Source organism: Onychomys torridus, chromosome 9 (genome assembly GCF_903995425.1).
Source record: "Onychomys torridus chromosome 9, mOncTor1.1, whole genome shotgun sequence".
Taxonomy (NCBI): Eukaryota; Metazoa; Chordata; class Mammalia; order Rodentia; family Cricetidae; genus Onychomys; species Onychomys torridus.
In genome coordinates, this window is record NC_050451.1 from 64384879 (window position 1) to 64403274 (window position 18396).

At 42.0% G+C, this 18396-nt stretch overlaps 2 protein-coding genes across 3 annotated transcripts in view; one reads left to right on the forward strand and one right to left on the reverse strand.

Moving 5' to 3' along the window:
• Positions 1-23: 23 nt before the first annotated feature.
• Positions 24-18396, forward strand: part of Nufip1 (nuclear FMR1 interacting protein 1) — a 37230-nt gene continuing 18857 nt past the window's right edge. The window contains exons 1-6 of the mRNA XM_036199697.1: positions 24-461; positions 1082-1164; positions 2779-2877; positions 3545-3607; positions 4390-4466; positions 14212-14304. Of these exons, the coding sequence (XP_036055590.1) occupies positions 56-461; positions 1082-1164; positions 2779-2877; positions 3545-3607; positions 4390-4466; positions 14212-14304 (821 nt within the window). The 5' untranslated portion in view covers positions 24-55. The remainder of the gene's footprint in view (positions 462-1081; positions 1165-2778; positions 2878-3544; positions 3608-4389; positions 4467-14211; positions 14305-18396) is intronic.
• Positions 17468-18005, reverse strand: LOC118591414 (PEST proteolytic signal-containing nuclear protein-like). 2 transcript variants are annotated; one of them, XM_036199700.1, is made up of 2 exons: positions 17779-18005; positions 17468-17679 (listed from the first exon to the last, which is right to left on the reverse strand). In XM_036199700.1, the coding sequence occupies exons 1-2, from the start codon at positions 18002-18004 to the stop codon at positions 17468-17470; spliced, it is 438 nt and encodes a 145-aa protein (XP_036055593.1). In that variant the 5' UTR covers position 18005. The 2 variants fall into 2 exon arrangements, with proteins under 2 accessions (XP_036055593.1, XP_036055592.1); XM_036199699.1 differs by having other exon boundaries at positions 17468-17648; positions 17724-18005.

Sequence of the window (18396 nt, forward strand, 5' to 3'; positions counted from 1 at the left end):
GACGTCTAATGTTGGCGCCACAATTGCACGCTGGGATCTCCGCTTGCTAGGAGGCATGGCTGAGTCCACTCCCGCCGGGTGGCCTTTAGCCCCCGAGCTGACTTCCGTGCTGGGGACTCCGGGCGAAACTGCCCCGCCGCAGGACAACTGGGTGTACTGGGCCATGCTGCCACCGCCGCCACCTCCTCTGTCGTCCCCGGCGGCGGCGGCGGCGGCGGCGGCGGCGGAGTCTGAGCCGTGCCAGACGGGACAGCCCCACGTGCAGACCCAGCCTCTCTCTGGAGCGCTTCCCCCGTTCGACGCTCAGATTCTTCCCGCGGCGCAGCCTCCTTTCGATGCCCAGGTTCAACCTCAGTTCAGCGGCCAGCCGGCCTGGAACTTCCAAGCCTCGACGCCTTGGTACTGGGGGCTGTCTCCTAATGGATTCCCTACGTATCCCATGTCCTACTACTACTCTTCGGGTAAGCTGCTGTTCCTAGTGCTACGCTTTTGCTTTCTTTTCTTTTTTTTTTTTTCCACCCCTCAGTTTCCCCCTTTTATCTCTCAGCTCTGCCCTGTATTTTTGGAGGCTGGTAATGAGTATTCAAAATGTATCCCACTAGAAGGTTTCCCGCTATCTGCTCATCCAAAGTTTATTAATTCAGCCCAACTATTTACTGGGGGCTACTGACATAGCAATGAATAAAACATACAAAAAACCCTTACCTTTTGGGGGCTTTCTATCTCCATAATGTAGGAAGGATGCAATCCAGGAAATAAGACTACGTGTTAGAAAGTAGTTACGATTGTATCTGTGCAGTGGAAAGGGATTGGTAGAGGCTGGAGAAAGGGCTCAGCGGTGAGGAGAATCTATTGCACTTACAGTGGAGGACCAGAGTTCGGGTCTCAACACTCTCTTTAGGTGGCTCTCAACTGCCTGTAATTCCAGCCCCAGAGGAGCCGATTACCGTCTCCTGGCCTCCATGGGGACCTGCACTACTCACACGCTACCTGCACTTTTTTTTTTATAATCTAAGGAAAATAAGTGATTAATAAATAATGGTACATTTGCATTCTTAAGTGACTCTCTTTTATTTTTTAGTTACACAGTCTTATTTTCCACGAACACAAGATGCAACAGTCAATGGCTTCAGTTTGCCCCAAAACAGAAAACAGAAAAAGAAGGTATTTCTGAGCTGGTGAATGTGGCGATTTGATCCTTATGTTTATTGCTTCATATTTTGTGTTTTAACTGTCGGAGTGTTTCACATCTGTTATGGACATGTGGAATTTTAGTGGATAGGATTTTTAAGGAGCTTAACTGTAAGTAAAAAAGTTAAAGCAAAATAGTTTTGAAAAACAAATGCTGAAATTACAGAAAGAAAGAACGTTAAATCCGTTTGGGTATACAAGCATAATTGAGCACTATGCTTTCAAATAAATATGAATATTATTAAACTTCAGTGACGTTTAAAAGATTACAAAGAATGGGCCTGATAGCTGGAATTAAGAGAACACTGGAAGTTCCAGCTTTTTACTGAGTTGGAAGCCCAAATTGTAATGACAAATCTTTTATTTTTCCTAATCTTGTTGCTTTTTATCATAGAAGAGTCTTCCTTTGATATAAAAGCAGATCTCCCTTTTTTCTCATTAAACTCAATTAAGCTATAATCTAATGTTTCTAACTTAGGAGAGTTTACATTTTCCCAAACTGTGCACATAATATCTTGAATTCAGACAGGATTTGTTGTGCTATTAATGTTTGTCCTGGTTGTAAGGCTTTTATTTTTCAGTAATGGGCATTTGTCATTGGTGTGAAAGCCTTTTTTCTTATTTTACATTTATTTTTGTTGGGGGTGGGTGCATATGTGTGGAGGTATGAGAACAACTTGCAGGCATCAGTTCTCTCCTACCATGTGGGTTCTGGGATTGAACTCAGGTCCTAAGGCTTAGCCGCAGGTGCTTTTACCTGCTGAGGCATCTCTCCAGCCTGGAAGCCATTTTTTTCAAATGAGGAATAATGCCTGGTTATATGTCACAAGCCAAATACTATATTGAAATAGGTTTTCTTTATTATGGTCTGAATCGTTTCTTCTTTGTATAAGTTGTACAATTACTTTAGGGTAGGTTGAGTACCGTCTAGAACAATGGTTCTCAACCTTCCTGATGCTGTGACCCTTTAATACAGTTTCTCATGTTGTGGTGACCCCCAACTATGAAATTATTTCATTGTTGCTACATAACTGTAATTTTGTTGCTGTTACCAATTGTAAATATTTGATATGTGATCTCCCCCCACACACACACAAAGGGGTCATGACCCACAGGTTGAGAACTGCTGGTGTAGAGCTTGACATTAATACTCTCTTATTGTGAGAACTGTATAACTTGTGTTATTAGTATTACACAGGTACAGTATAATCTATTAACAGTCCATTTAATGTTACAGTAACATAACATTTAAAAATTGGAGATTATTTCTGGTATTAGTGATTCTAGTATAATAACGTTCCCTGTGAAGCGCTTTTTCCTTTTTTTTAAACCTTAAATCGGTACTTTTAGATCTTGACAGATGCTATACCAAATCTTCGTTGGGTACCTAACTTGAAATCTTATAGTTTGAATTAGTAAATTTGTTTGTATCCTACTTTTGCTGTATTGCTAAAAAAATAAAAGAAGCCCCCACCCCAGGAGTATGTTTTAAAACAGATCAAATATGTATTTCTGGAACAGTTGTGTTTGGTTGAACAGAGATTTCCTACCACAGTCTTACTGCTTTTTTTTGTTGTTTGTTTGCAGAAAAGAAAGGAACCAGTTTTCCACTTTTTCTGTGATACCTGTGATCGTGGCTTTAAAAATCAAGAAAAATATGACATACACATGTCTGAACATACAAAAGTAGGTTTTCCTGGTTGTTCTGAACTGATGTAGAAATGGCCCTTGATTTGTGTTTTTGGTACAAGGACCAAGCTCATTTTCCTCCTAAGTTCATAGTTTTTCCAGGAAGAAATGTTAGATGATTTGACCCATGGGGACAGTGCCTGGGATTTGAGGGTCAGAAACCCACGGTTCTGTGAGAGTTGTGGTGACCTGTGTAGGCCCTCCATGGCTCTGTGAGAGGAGAGCTGGGCCTCCCCTGCAGTCGCCTGAGCACCTCTGAACACTTTCCCTCTGTTGCTGTCTTGACCTGCAGCTCACTGTGTGGTGCTGTTCTCTAAATACAACCAGATGAGTTAAAAAATGTTGGAATGTTGGAAAGTTTTCGTTTTGTTTTTTTAAAGGAAATTCTTGTTTTGGAAACATTCATTTGCAGGAATGCCTCAGTAAACTCATTAGGAATGGTTTAGTTTCCCTCAGAGGGAAAGGAGGAGGAAATGAGATGAGTAGCTGTGCTGCTCCCAACGAGGATGCCATTCCTTTGTTTTGCTGCTGGACTCAGAATGAAGGCGTGAGGTAGCTAGCACAGGTGGAAAAATCGCCGGCTGACCATAGTCTGTAGGCCGTGGTGGTGTGAACCGTTAAATCGTGGCCATCGTAAATTGTCTTTTTGTTGTTAAACTTTCAGTGTCCTGAAGTGGACTGTTCCTTCAGTGCACACGAGAAGATTGTCCAGTTCCATTGGAAAAATGTAAGTTCGTACGGCTTTTCTCACCTTTTAAATGTGCCCTCCATGTGTGCTAATAATAAGTAAGGTTCTTGTGGTGTTTGTACTTTGTAAGGAAGTTTCGCATCTCTTACTGTATTTTAGTCTCAAACCCTGCAGAGTAGATAGATATTAGCTCCTCTTGCAGGTTGAGAAGAATGACTTGCCTACCCAGAACAGATTCTTGCACTTGCAAGTTGTGTGCTGGTTTGACCATGCCATGCTTCTTCAAATGACCATGGCTGGGTGCTGACAAGATGGCTTAGCAGTTAAGAGCTTATAGTGCCCCTCCAGATGACTTCAGTTCAGTTTCCAGCACATATACATACCCTGGACAGCATGCAACTGCCTGTAACTACTGCTTCAGGGATCTGGTGTCCTGGTGTCTGAGGGCCCTTACACACACACACACACACACACACACACACACACACACACACAAATAAACAAAAGACTTGTGAAAAATGATCATGTCTACTAATTTTTTTTATCTGTCACCTTCAACTTTGCTTGGTGGGTATTTAATGTCAGTTGAAAAAATGGGTTATGCATCTATGTAATAAAAATTACACTGCTGTCCTCCCTATCATTAGCATTGATCCAGCTACACGAGAAATGGTTGCTCTTCCTTTAAGGGATAAGGCATGGTGAGACTGCTGGTTAGCTTAACATATGTTCTGCTTGTCAGTGTATGTTGGGTGCAGTGCTGCGTTCAGTTCTGAGCACACAGTATGCTTCCTGATGTTCAGCAGGCTTTCTGCCCTTAGATGCATGCTCCGGGAATGAGGAAGATCAAACTAGACACACCAGAAGAGATTGCAAGATGGAGGGAAGAAAGAAGAAAGTGAGTAGAGTTGTTAACTAATGCATAACTCTCTTTTACTGTGGCAAGACTAATGGCCAGCCTGGCTCTAATGAATAGGAAAAGAGAAATGTGGTCTTTTATAACATTGTAGACCTTTCACTGAAAGTGACTCGGCTTGATTTTGTGTCCTTCAGTAGTGGTACTTTATGGATGAGAATAGTGTTAGTTGATGATTTAAAAATAAACATCTTTATTAGATAGTGAAGTCCATTGAATTATTTTGTAATGCTAATATGAGAAAAGAACTGAAAGCTACAGTATTATGAGGCTATTGGATGTAGTTTGGGGGAGAGTTACGGGAACTTTCCATTTAAATAAGGGCTGTGCCATAAAGGGCCTATGTGGACTCCAGAGAGAGCTCTCAGGCTTCCTACTAGACGTGTAGCGGCTGGGGCAATGGTGGGCTTGTAATAATAGTAAATGTTGTAATGCATGGCTATATTTATTTATTTATTTTCTTTAAACACACAGCTGAATGACTTCCTTGCTAGGCAGAGTGAGCACAGCAGTGTATGTATTTGTCCTTACCTGTAAAAAGTCCAGGAATTCATCCCTGTAGTTAATGTTTAAGAGACGTGAGCCTTACTGTGTAACTTGTGCCTTTACGTGTATTAGCAGAGACGGCATAGTTGATGTCTGGCCGCAGTTTATTGGGAAAAATCTGCCCGGAACTCCATTTGACAGTCTCCTCATGTATTTGATCCTGTGGCAGAAGACTGAGGTAGCGCTATTAGAATGAAAAGGTGCACTTAGAATCACTTACTCATATCAGTTTGTTTTCTGTTGCTTTGATAAAATACCCAGAAGCAACTTGGGAAAGAAGGTGTAGTTTGGTCTGGGTGCCGGGAGTTCGAGTCTGTGATGGCAGGAATGGCATGGCAGCAGGCAGCGGCTCATCATCTCCTGTTGGTAAACCAGGAAACAATGTGAGCTAGAAGTGGGCGACGCTATCAGCCCAGAAAGTCAGCTACCAGAGACGTCAGGCCTCCAGCAAGGCTCCATAACCTCTTCAAACAGTACCGCAGTCGGGGCCATTCTCAACCAAACAAGCACAGTACTCTTTTCCTAGAATTAACAGAGAAAGGAAAGTCAGATATGAAAACAAGAAGTCATTTGTTTGAAAAAGTTTCATTTTGTAGCACTGGGATTAACTAGACAAATGTCCTGCCACTGTCCTACAATCCCTAGCTGTCTTTAATTTAAAAATGCCTCTGAATTATTACTTTATGTGTCTGTTTTACTGGTATGTGTGTTTATGCACCATGTATGCTCGGTGTCTGAGGAGGCCAGAGAAGGCATTGCATCCCCTGGAACTGGAGTTATCTATCAATGGTTGTGTGCCACGGTGTATTTGTTGGGAATTGAACCTGGGTCCTTTGGAAGAGCAGCCAGTGTTCTCAACCACTGAATCATCTCTCCAGCCTCTCTTTAAATTATTTTTAAAACGGGGACTCCCTGAATTACTCAGGCTGATGTTGACTCACTCAGCAGCCCAGGCTGTGTTTGAACTCCTGATCCTTTTCCTCGTCTTGAGTAGCTAGATTGCAGGTATTTCCCCTCCAGCCTAGCAGGAAGCTAGTCCTAGAGCTTGAGAAAGATAATTAAATTGACGCACTTGGTAGCACAGACTGTGTTTGAACTCCTGTCCTTTAATTCTCTTGAGGGACATGAAAATGGTTTCCCATCCAAAGCTCTGGTCTTTGTAGTGAGCTCCTTCTGGTCTTCACATCAGCCCTGTCAGTGTCGGAGCTCCTGCTAAGTCCTCTTGAGAAAGCCACACAGTCGTGATGGCCTCTGCAGGTGAACAGGTGGTGCAGGCTGCTTCAGGGGCGACTTGAAGTGGGAGCTTCAGGGCTTGCTCTACTTGGTTCTCCTCCGGTAGGAAGTGAGGTGTCCATTTGTAGTTGTTACTCAGTTATACAGCCACCACTTGTATAATTGTTACACTTGTTTTCCTTAGCCAGTTATAATTATTTGTTACACTATTTTCTCTTAGCCAAAATGCCAAAACTCTGTAGAATTTGTTGTTAGTTGTGTGTCTTTTTTGTGGGACCCGCCATCCAGCTCCCAAATAAATCACCCACAGAAGCTTATTCTTAATTATGAATGCCTGGCCTTAGCTTGGCTTAGTTTCTTGCGAGCTTTCCTTGACTTAATTTATCCCATCTACCTTTTGCCTCTGGGCTTTTCCATTCTCTAGCTTCAGGAAATCTTACTCTGTCGCTCGCTGTGCAGCTGGGTGGCTGGCCCCTGATGTCCTCCTCCTTCTCTGGCTGCTAGCTCTTCTTTCTCTTTTTCTCAGATTACTCCTTCTATTTATCCTTTCTGCCTGCCAGCCCCACCTATCCTTTCTCCTGCCTCACTGTTGGGTTCAGCTCTTTATTAGCCCATCAGGTGTTTTAGACAGGCAGAGTAGTAACACAGCTTCACAGAGTTCAACAAATGCAACATAAACAAAAGTAACACACCTTAAAATAGTATTCTACAACAGAATTGGTAAACAGAATTCTAAATGTGGGCTTGTTTAACACAGGTCTTACTACATAGCCCTGGCTGGTCTGGAACTCAATATGTAGACCAGGCTAGTCTCCAACTTACGGCAGTCCTGACTCAGCTTCCCAGGAGTTGGGATCATAAGCTGTGCCACTCAGCCAGCTGAACTTTGTAGGGTTTTGAGGTTTTTTTTTTTTTTGTCTTGTTTTTCAAGACAGGGTTTCTCTGTGTAACAGCCTTGGCTGTCCTTGAACTCACAGGGAACCCCCTGCCTCTCCCTCTTGATTGCAGAGAGTGAAGGTCCCGGGTCCAGCTGAGCTCTTGGTTCATTAGTTTTGTCATGACGCTGCTCTTGTCACAGAGGTGAGCTTCTGCCGCCATGATTTCCTGCTTACTGCCTCAGCCCTGAGCTCCTGCCCTTTGGGCCTTTTTTACTCATCCTGAGTCTACAGGAAAGCCTTTCCCGTCTTTAAATATGGCCTCCTCTCAGTCTGTTTAGTATAGATATGCAGTATTGTCCACTGGAGAACTATTTTGCATTGTGTATTCTTGAATAAGTATTGGAGAAGTAAGGACATCTTTTATGTGGCTGTTTATATCACCTGGTGCCTTAGACAAAAGGGGAGCCTGTAATATTACTATATGTAAATGGGGTTTAAGATTATTTCATTATCATTATAATTCTGTTTCAGTACACAAGAAAGTAATTGGAGAAACTCATATTAAGTTATTTTTGAACAGTGCCTTTATTTTAGAGAATTTGGTCAAAATGTGTTGTACTGATTCATAATCATGGTTTGAAGTCAATAATGTATCTGATATTTAAAAACTTCTGTAGTTTTGTTCCTTTTTTTAAAGGTGTGTAGGTGTGTGTGTGTGGGGGGGGTGTTCGTGTCACCATGGAGGTCAGAGGACAGTCTGTAAGAGTCAGCTCTCTCCTTCTGCCCTGTGGGTTCCTGGGATTGACACAGGTTGTCAGGCTTGGTGGCAGGTGCTTCTACCCTGGAGCCATCCTGTTGGCTCACTGCTGTGGTTTTCAATACTAGATTCCATCAGTCCCTGTTTAAAAGCCTCGTTCTTAAATGACTCAAGAACTCCCCCTGGTGGTTCATGCAGCAAGTGAATCAAGGAAAAAAAAAAACGGTTTCTCGGAGAACCAGTGCTGATAAGATCTTAGCAGCCTTTGACCATGTGATGATGGAAATCACGTCTTTTAATCATTGCTTGGCAGTGGTTTATCTTGAGGGTAGGGGTAAACATTTCCTTTCTACTTAGTTTACATTTTTATTTGTGTGTATGTGTGTGGGTGTGTGGAGGTCAGGGGGGGTAACTGAAGGGAGTTGGTTCTTTCTAGGAATTGAGCTCAGGTCATGGGACCTGGCCACAGGTGCTATTATTTACTAAGCCTTCTCACAAGCCAGCGTTTTGTAATTGAGAAGGCAAGCATTTTACTGATTATGGCTAAGATCACCAAAACCAGAGACTCACTCTAATGGGAACTAGTGAATATGAGGGGCCTAGGAATCTATATGCAGTTGAAACACTACCTTTAGCACATCGGGATAATAATGCTTAGTCACAGTTGTGTTGTGTTGTGTTTTCAGGCAGGGTTCTCTGTGTAGCCCTGGCTGTCCTAGAACTCACTCTGTAGCCCAGGCTGGCCTTGAACTCACAGAGATCCCCCTGCCTCTGCCTCCTGAGTGCTGGGATGAAAGGTGTGCACCACCACTGCCGCCTGGCTTGAAGGATACTTTTCTTAGTTAGAGTACTTTGCAAAGGGAGTCTTTGGAAAGCAGTGCCATCAATATATTTGGCTTTCTGTGAGAAGTAAGCCACTCACCCCACACTTAAGGGATAATGCACATGACAAGTAATTTATTCTTTTGAAGCGCAGTTATTTGAACACTGGCACAAGTAGGCCATGTTGCTTCAGTTCAGTCCTGCCTTTCATGACGGGTCTCCCTACTACTGGGCAATCGCCAATCAAATATACCTTTGAAGAAAGTAACCTAAGTGCTATCATACACCATATAGACTTTTGAGATTCAGAAGTCACACGTGGGTGTGTACTCACTCGGTCATTCGCATTTCTGAGTATTCTTCTGTCCCGTTGTATGGCTATATCAATCACAGTTTTCTCTTCATTTCCCGGTTGAGACTGGATTCCAGTATTTGGAATTGATAAAGCCCCCATAGACATTCATGTATGAGCTTGTGTTTTGAATATGGCTTTTATTTGCATTGGATAAGTACTTGGGAGTGGGGTTGGGTGGTCATGTAGTAAGTATATACTTCACTTTAAAGGAAACTGTTGGGGAGAGGTTTGAACTCAAGCTGTGCTGGTTGACCTGGAGAAGCTAGAGAGAAGGGTCTGGCTGGAGGGTTTGCATCAGGGACCATGTTCTCCAGAAGGAGCAGCAGCCTTGCCTTCATAGCTTAGTGCAAAGTGGCCCATCCTTTCTCATAAAGAGCAAGTTGAAGGCACTGTTCCTGCTGTTGACACCACTGGGCAAGCTGTTCTTACTGCTCTTCCCTGCCTCGTTGTGATCTTGCCTGTCGGAGGTTCCCATTTATCATTCTATTACATTCACATTCTAGACAGGATAAGCAAAAAAAAAAAGCCTAATTTTCAGCTTCCATTAGGAGAGCAGTGGGTGTGTTTCAGCTTGAACTAGATTTCCACTCAGACCTCATTGTCTAGAAGCAGGTTGCTTGGTCATCTTTAGTGGCAGTGGAGCTGATGGAGGTGGCACAGTTTTAAGTTTGTTGCTTTTCAGAACAAAGCTCTACCCTCTTGACTAGAGGATGGGCAGGAGCAAGGGTTACTGATTGCTGGTAACGCTCCATGGAGAACAGGTGTGTCGGTTCTGGATTCCAGAGTGTAGATGCACGTATTCAGAAGTGCTGGAAAAGGAGCGGGCACAAGAGCTGAGTGGTGGAGTGGAATTAATTACGGACTGGGAACTTGAGGACACTGGAGTGGCAGTTTGGGGTGGAGTTTAATTTGTACCTGTGATGGTGCCGTGTTAGTGAGCGTTCTGGAGGGTTTTTTTTTTTTTTTTTTTTTTTTTAAAGCACCTTTTAGTTCCTTTGGGGTTCTTTGACATTTACTTCTCAGCTTCTTACCCTGTCACATACTCAGCAGTGTTGGTGACACATTCATTAGTAGGATATTGGACCTGAGCGTGGGCATGGATGTCTTTGTTCTGGGGTGCAGGAGGCTGGGGTGGGAAAGCTGGGGTGACCTTGTGCTGGTCTGCCTGCGGATAATAAAGTAAGACCTCTTCTAGAAAGGGAGAGGTGGGGTGGGTTAGCAGGAAAGAAGGAATGTGGAAAACATTTTATTTTGGGCTCATTGGATAGCTTTTTAAGACATATACTCTTATTAAGCAGTTTTTAAAAACATATTATGAAATATTATTTCTAGGTACCTATTCTTAATTTATTTTATCTTTATTTTTTGACACTTTAAAAATAACATTTTTAAAGAACTGAAAGAATTTTAGTTTTTATTTTATTTTATGTGTATATGTATGGGTGCATGTTGTATATCACTTGTATGCTTTGTGCCCAAAGAGGCCAGATAAGGGTGTTGAATCGCCTGGAACTGGAGTTACACATGGTTGTGAGCCACCATGTAGATGCTGGGAATCGAACCTGGACCTTCGGAAGAGCAGCCAGTACTCTTAACCACTGAGCATCTCTCCAGCCCCAATTTATTTTAAGTTTCCATTCTATATATCCATAGTACATGATACTGTGTCACATAAAGGTATTTTCATTCAAGTATGTATTTTACATTGCTTCAAGCTCAGCTTTTGAAGAGTGTACCCTAAAAAGTGAATTCCACAATGGTTTGTTTAGCAAACTGCTTTTTAATTTGAACGCTACTGTTCTGTGAGGGCTTCCTCTTGAGGAAGCCAGTGTGTTCTTTGACATTCTAGAATGCTAATGTCTGTGTAGCTGCTCTGCTAGAAAACCTGTGAAAGAATCCCAGGACTGAGGCTTTAAAACCAGAAAAAAGTGCTGAAGAAATTACATCTTTGCCTTTATTCCTTCATCTTTATTTTATTCTATTCAGATTAGCCAAAGTTGGAGATGCCCACTGTGTTTAAAACCAAAGCTTCCCCCAACAAAGCAAAAATAAATAAATAAATAAATAAATAAATAAAGCGAAAGGAGCTCCTCACTCCTGAACTGTGAGATAGACACTTGTAAACGGAGTGGCCCCTGCCTCCCAGGGCAGAAGTCCACTAGGTGGAGCTGTTCTGTTTCCTTCATTGCTCACTCAGGTGTTCCCAGTTCATGCGACGGACGGCCAGACAGAAGCGTCTGCCCCTCAGTAATGTTCTATCTCTGGCATTCAGGAAGACTTTGAAATTAACATATACATTAGCATAAGCTTGTGTTAGAGCAGTTTTGTTTTGATGAGAGAAAAGAGGAATTGTGTTCTGTAGAGAACAGGCCTAGGAGAAAAAGTCAGTAAAGTACTTTGAGTATAGGGGAAAGTTGGATCATGCATGCTGAGGTAACGGTTGGCATAGTCTCTCCCAAAGGTGGTCTCTGCCACATAAGGGCATCACTGGAGTCCCAGGGCATAGGCAGGACAAGTCAGAGGTAAGAAATACAAGCACAGCTGTGCAGTGGTGGCACACGCCTTCAGTATCAGTCAGTACTCAAGAGGCAGAGGCAGGCGGATCTTTGTGAGTTCGAGGCCAGCCTAGCTTACAGAGCAAGATCTAGAACGCCTGAAGCTACCCAGAGAATCCCTGTCTTGAAAAACCGAGAAAGAAAGAAACACAAGGACAGGAGACAGAATGAGTGTCTGGTATCATCAGGACCAATCCACTTAGGCTAGTGAGGACAAGAAGTACAGGGAGAAGGGTGATTAAAGACGAAACAAGACACAGAGAAGGCTGTTGAAAGTCTCACCTTTGGCAGTGTTAGCTTCCCACTGCTCTTCTCTAGCAGGAGACCCTGCACTAAGTCACGGCTGCATGGAACTACATACTCTAAGACATAACTGATCTACCCCCCCCCCCCCCCCAGACAGGGTTTCTCTGTGTAGCTTTGCGTCTTTCCTGGAACTCACTTGGTAGCCCAGGCTGGCCTCGAACTCACAGAGACCCACTTCTCTCTGCCTCCCGAGTGCTGGGATTACAGGTGTGCGCCACCACAGCCCGGCCATAACTGATTTTTTTTTTTCCCTAGTAATGTTTGTATGTTTTCACGTGTACCCTGAGAAACTGAGCTTGTCCCCTTTGCTCGGAGGGTGTCGAGGAGCTCTGAGCTCCGTGCCTAGCCACTACAGCGCACACTGCTTCCCACTCCTGCTTCTCTGTGTTCAGGCTGCAGACGGGGAACGGCTGCTGACCGTCCTCACATCAGGCTGTTTTTAATCACGCCTCACCTTTACTGGTGGCAGTGGCGCCTTTCATCTTGCTACAGAGGTTTTCATTTCTGCCCTCTTAGTCTTCTCTGAGCCCCTTCCAAGTTTCAGTTCTTCTCAGCATTGTCTTTCCACCAAACTGACACAGTATCCTGGCAATGCCTGGCCAGTTTTGAGTGTCAGGGAAGAATTCACACTCATCCACTTGTGTAGCCTTAGGTCACGTTTGCTTTTGCAAGTATGTGTTGCGACTGCTTTCAGGTTCTCGTCCTGTATGACCTTGCCCCTTTCCCATTGCACTTACTTACAGCATGTGCAGTCATCGCCTCTTATTTATGGAGGTTATTTATGGCTGGCACGTGCTAAGCACCGCCCTTAGTGAAATTCATTGCCTTTTCCCCGGATTCTTTTACCACTAAGCAAAGCCGTTCCCAGTCCTCTCTCCAGTGTAACTAACTCCAGGAGTCCCTGTGTGTGCTCGAGTTAGTAATGCAGATACACTTGTTAGTGTAGGAATAATGACGGGTGAACCTAGGGCAAATGCTTGCTGAGCATTCTCTCTGAGCTGCAACCCCAGTCCAGTAATACAATGTAAAAGAAGGTAGAGAAAGCGTCTTAGAGAAAGTGGCAGAACTCTTGTTGATGTTTCTGATGGTGAGAGCCGTTCCCTCTTTCCTGGTTTCTATGTTGTGAAGACTTGTGTCTCATTGTGAGATTCTAGGGCTGGCGGCTCTGTATGTTTGTGCCAGCAAACAGGGAAAGCCATTCAGTTTGTGCATGGCTGTCAGGTCTGATCTCACTCTTAGCCACGTGTATGTGTAGAACTTTTTTTTTTTTTTTTGAGATAGGATCTCTCTACATAGGACTGGCTGTCCTGGAACTCACTGTATAGACCAAGTCGGCCTGGAACTCACAGATATCTGCCTGTGCCTCCTGAGTTCTGGGATTAAAGGCATGTGCCACCATGCCCAACAGATTAACTTATTTTATGTAAATGAATGTTTTGCCTGCATGTATATCTCTGTACCTATTGCCTAGGGAGGTCAGAAGAGAGTGTTGTGTCCCCTGAAAATGGAGTTACAGATAGTTGTGAGCCACTAGGACGTAGTGACTAGATGGATGCTGGGAATTGAACCTGTGTCCTTTGGAGAGCTGTTAGTGCTCCTAACCACTAAGCCATCTATCTTTCCAGCCCTCTAGAACTTTGCTGCAGCTTTCTGTAACCTGTTGGATTGAGTACAAACTTTGTAGGCATGTTTTGGGATGACTGTTCTTTGGTAGTTCAATTCCCTTTGGTTAAATTATGTTTCATATAAAATAATTCCCTGGGTCGTGGTCCTCTCTCTGTCGTCTTGAGTTGTTTGTATTACTTGGTTTACTTAGAACAAATTCCAAGCTTTTCCACCTGAGTATTGTCTGTTAGCACCATTTTGTGTCCCTTTCTTTGAGAATTTCTTCATTTTGAAATTGTCCCACTCTCCTGGGTGCTTAACTATATTTTATCTTAGCTACAGCTCTTCTTATGTGTTTCCTGTCCTCCTCAGTAGACTTTTTTGAGAACTGTCTCATACTGTGGTGAGTTTGCATGTGTATAGCATGTATTTTGCAAAAGTAATTGACTAGGCAGGTTGTTTCTTATGTATGGGTACATGATAAACGGACGTTAAGAACAGTTTGCACATGTTGTGTGGAGTATGCAGTTGAAATTCTAGCATACACTCCTTACCTGGTTGCAGAGTGTGTGGACAGCTTTGAGTAACATTGACTCATAAACTGCATTTTTCTCTTAAATTTTAGAAGTAATTAAAAATTTATAATAATAACTGATTATTTTTATTCTAGAAACTACCCAACTCTGGCCAATATTGAAAGGAAGAAAAAGTTACAGCTTGAAAAGGAGAAGAGAGGAGAAGTCTTGACAACAACACAGTATGGGTGAGTTCTTGGAGTGCCTGCATAGGTGTTCTCAGCTTTCTATAAAGCACGTGCCTACAGAGTAAGAAAAGACACGCCGGTGTGTATTACCCACTCTGCAATCTTGCTCTGCAACCTCTGCTTTAAAATTGTTTGAATTGGATCTTAAAATACTGTTACCCTCTGCACATGTTGTGAGTTCTGCACAAGGCCTCTCCGTCCTTGTCTCCCTGTTAGTCTCCCCAGAGAGCCTTCTTACAGCATGGGGAGATGGGGCAGTCTCTACCATGGGGGTGCTGTCTGCCCTGTGCATCCTCAGACGATCAAAATCCTCCCTGGAGAACGTTCATTTCAGGCATGTTTAGGAAGCATAGTTAAGGATGTCCCACAGGATTGTTTTAGCCAATTCCCTATTGGCATCAAGCTGTTAGCCAGTTGCTTATTAAAAAGAAGTAGATCTGTCATGGCTGCCAGACTGTGCTCTTCTGTCAGTAATGTGTGAGCCTCCTTTCCCTTGCTTGCACTTTTTTGTTCAGAATTTTCCATTTTATTGCTTGCCTTATAAGTTAAATATACAAATCTTAAATGCAGAGCTTGATGAGTGCTTGCTCTCTCAGTCACATGCACACGCACACACACAAATGCATATGCATCCATACCTGCCACATGTATTGATACACAGAATGTCTTACTTTACCAAGCTCCCTAAAGCCCTGTCCTGTCTAGTGTTCCCCATAAACGTTAACCTTGTTTTTGTTTTCATTATCACATATTATTTCTATTCTTAGAATTACGTAAATGAAATCATACACTATACATTCTTGAATAAATGTGTTTTTTGTGACTCAAAATTACTTTATGAGATACATCCATGCTATGTATAGTTATAAATTTATACTGTTATATAGAATTCAGTTGTGAGATGTATTCTATTGGTGATAATGTGGTGTTTTCAGTTTGGGTTGTTATGATTCAAATTCCTATGAACATTTCTTTTACGTGTCTTCTGTGGCTGTTAATGTTCATTTTCATTTTTTCACGTACCAGATGATATGTCATAGGTTATCTATATGATGAGCTTTAATAGTTTGCCAAGTGGTTGGAGTAATTTAGACTTCTTCTCACTGCATTCAATCTCTCTGTATGTTGCTCAGCACTTGGTAACATTGCTAAAAATATTGAGCATCTTCTGTGGATATTCTTTTGGTGAGGTACCACTTCAAGTGTTTGACTGTTTTTAATTGTTTTTTGGTTTTGTGTTTTAAACATATTGATAATCCTCTGGAGCTAGAGTTACAGGCAATTGTAAACCGCCCAGTGTGGATGCTGGGAACTGAACTTTAGTCCTCTGGTAGGGAAGGAAGTGCTCTTAACTCCTGAGCTGCCACTCTAGCCTCAAAGGGCTTATTGTCCTTGATTTTCAGGAGTGCATACATAGATACTGTCTTGGAGTGGCTGGTATACATTAGAGATATCCCTCTTAATTTTTCTGGCCTTTGTGCTCTTTTTATTATTATTTTTTTTTCCAGGTTTGACAAAATTTATTGTAATTTTAGTAAAGACATTCAGCTCAGTCATCTCTCTCTCCTCATCTTGACCTCAGGTTAATATGTCATTTGAATCAAGTAAAGAATATGTAGGAGAGATGTTATTTCAATAAACAATAAAATGGACAAATGAACAGTTTGCCTACATAAAAGTTAAATTTATGAATCTTGATATACTTAAATCATGTAAGAACTAACAGTGTTATGTACATTTCCATTGTTTTCTTTGGGGCTTATTATGTAAACTTAAATGTAGTGAACAGAGTGTTAGGAATATCCGCAGGTTGCTTCTTAGAAGTTATTACATTAAAAAATGCCTAGTGAATAATTACCACCAATGAAACTTACTGAAGCTGCCTCCAATTTTAACATTGTAATTTTCAAGGAAATCTTACCATTTCTTTTGTCTGTGACTATTAAAGATGCATTAACTGTACATATTGAAAAAGCCCATATACAATACAAAAATACAAAACAAACACTCTGCAATACACAAATCTAAGAGTATATGTGGTGAGAGACTTCATAATGAAAATATGTTTGAAGAAGCATTTCCTGTCCTGTTTCAGTCATTAAAGTGTGCTTTTGAAATCACTGGTCAGCATGTAAATACTTAAAATAAGCCATGGAGTTGTACAAATAAATCTTGTGAGTTCAATTCAAATTGGATCTAATAAGTTAGTAACTTAAATGCTTCAAAAGTCACAGAAAGTGCATTGCCTTATCTGTCTTCATACAATGTTATAACTTTTTCCTTTTTTTGGTATTTAACCTTTTAAATACTTAAAGCAGTATGTACACTGATGTTTTTGGTGGGGTTTTTACTTTAAAAGAAACAGCTTCCTTACGATTTGCCTCAAGTTCTGGTGGAAATGCGTATAGGAACTAGTATAAAAACCAAAAGAAGCACATTCAAAATACTGATTTACTTTGGTAGCAAATAGTGTTCTTTGAAGACTCCTGAACAGAGACAACCTCCATTAAAGTCAAGTGGGCTATTTTTAATAATACTTCACATAAGAATTTTTGACATATATATATATTTTTTTTTTTTTTTTTTTTTTAAAGAGCAAAGCGTCGGTACCCACTGATAGCAATGCAATACTAGTATATGATAACCCAGAACAATGAAATTCCCATAGGAAAAGGTTTATTTTAATTGTATCTAAATTTACTCAGGCGATAGTCCAGTAACATCGTCTTCTCAATCCAATCCTATCTACGAGGCTGCTCCTGGGAGCCAGACAGTCCAAGTGATGAGGGAGTGGAGTCAGGAGAGGGACTGCTCAGTTTTAAGGAGACAGTAACTTTTGGCTTCCCTCTTAATGTGCTAATAGTTGTGTCTTAAAAAAAATGCAATTCTTAGAAAGGTACCACTTCTGATTTCTTTATTATCTGTAACCTTTGGAAACTAATCACATGAAACTACAAAATTAGCAAATGTCTTGAAATCTGTATATAAAACATAAATTACCTCTAATTTCAAACTCTCATTTATTAGTGTACCACTCAATCTTAAAAGAAAAAAGAAAAGAAAAGAAAAACCAGCTCCAAAGCTAGTCTTACACCATTCTTTACAAAAGGAGACTGTTCCTTCTAATTGCACCCACCCACACCCCAGTCTCAAAACACTTCATTTAATTGTGTTGGTCATGTACATTTCCAAGATGAGATTTTATATTTTGCTCCCACAGCTTCTGATTATCGGAAAAGCCATGCTTTCCTTTATTAAAGGAGTTTGGTCCTGCTGATGTTAGTGTGTCCCTTCCAATATTCTTCATCCTCATCTTTGCTTCTGGAGGCGTTTCTTCTGGTTCACTATCTTCATCTTCATTGAAAGCGGCTGCTACTGAAAGGGTTTTTGGAGCAAGAGTTAGAACCGATTCCTTAGGCTTATTTGATCCAAGTTTGATGGATATGGCTGATGCTTTCTTTGTCGTCTGACTACTTATGGCAAATCCAAACTTGGAGATCTTTGTAGGCTTTGTTGGGAGGTCTGCAGCTTCTTCGTCAGCTGATCGCTTTTCGGCGCTGCGACTGGAATTTTCCCCTCCATTACTGGAAGAAACAGTCTTAGTTTTCACAAGTTTTTCTGCTGCTTCTTCAGGTCCTCCAGCGGCTCCGGCTCGCTGCGGCTTCTCTGGCTTCTCCTCTCCCGCCTTCCCGTCCGCCATCTTCCCCACCGCGGCCTCCCGCTCACCTTTGTGCTCTTAATCATGTCCTTAAACAAACAAACAAACTCAGACAACGGGAAATACTTTTCACTAGCGTTTTGGATCGGGTTGGTGTCCAGCACATTGGCTTGGTTGTGGCACAGCTCAGTCACAGTTAAGGATTGGTGGCTAATGGCTGTGGTTGTATGAAATACTTCCTGTTTAGGGTTCATTCTTTTGTGTAGATCCATCAGACATCATCTTCCTTCTGCTCAGAGGACCTGAATGTTTCTTGTTGAGAGCATCTGCTGAAGGTGACAGACTTGTCAGTGCTTCGCAAACTTTGAAGCTCCGGTTTTAAGGAGCAGAGTAGATAATAATGGGTGAGTTTAGTAAACTCTTAAGACATGTTT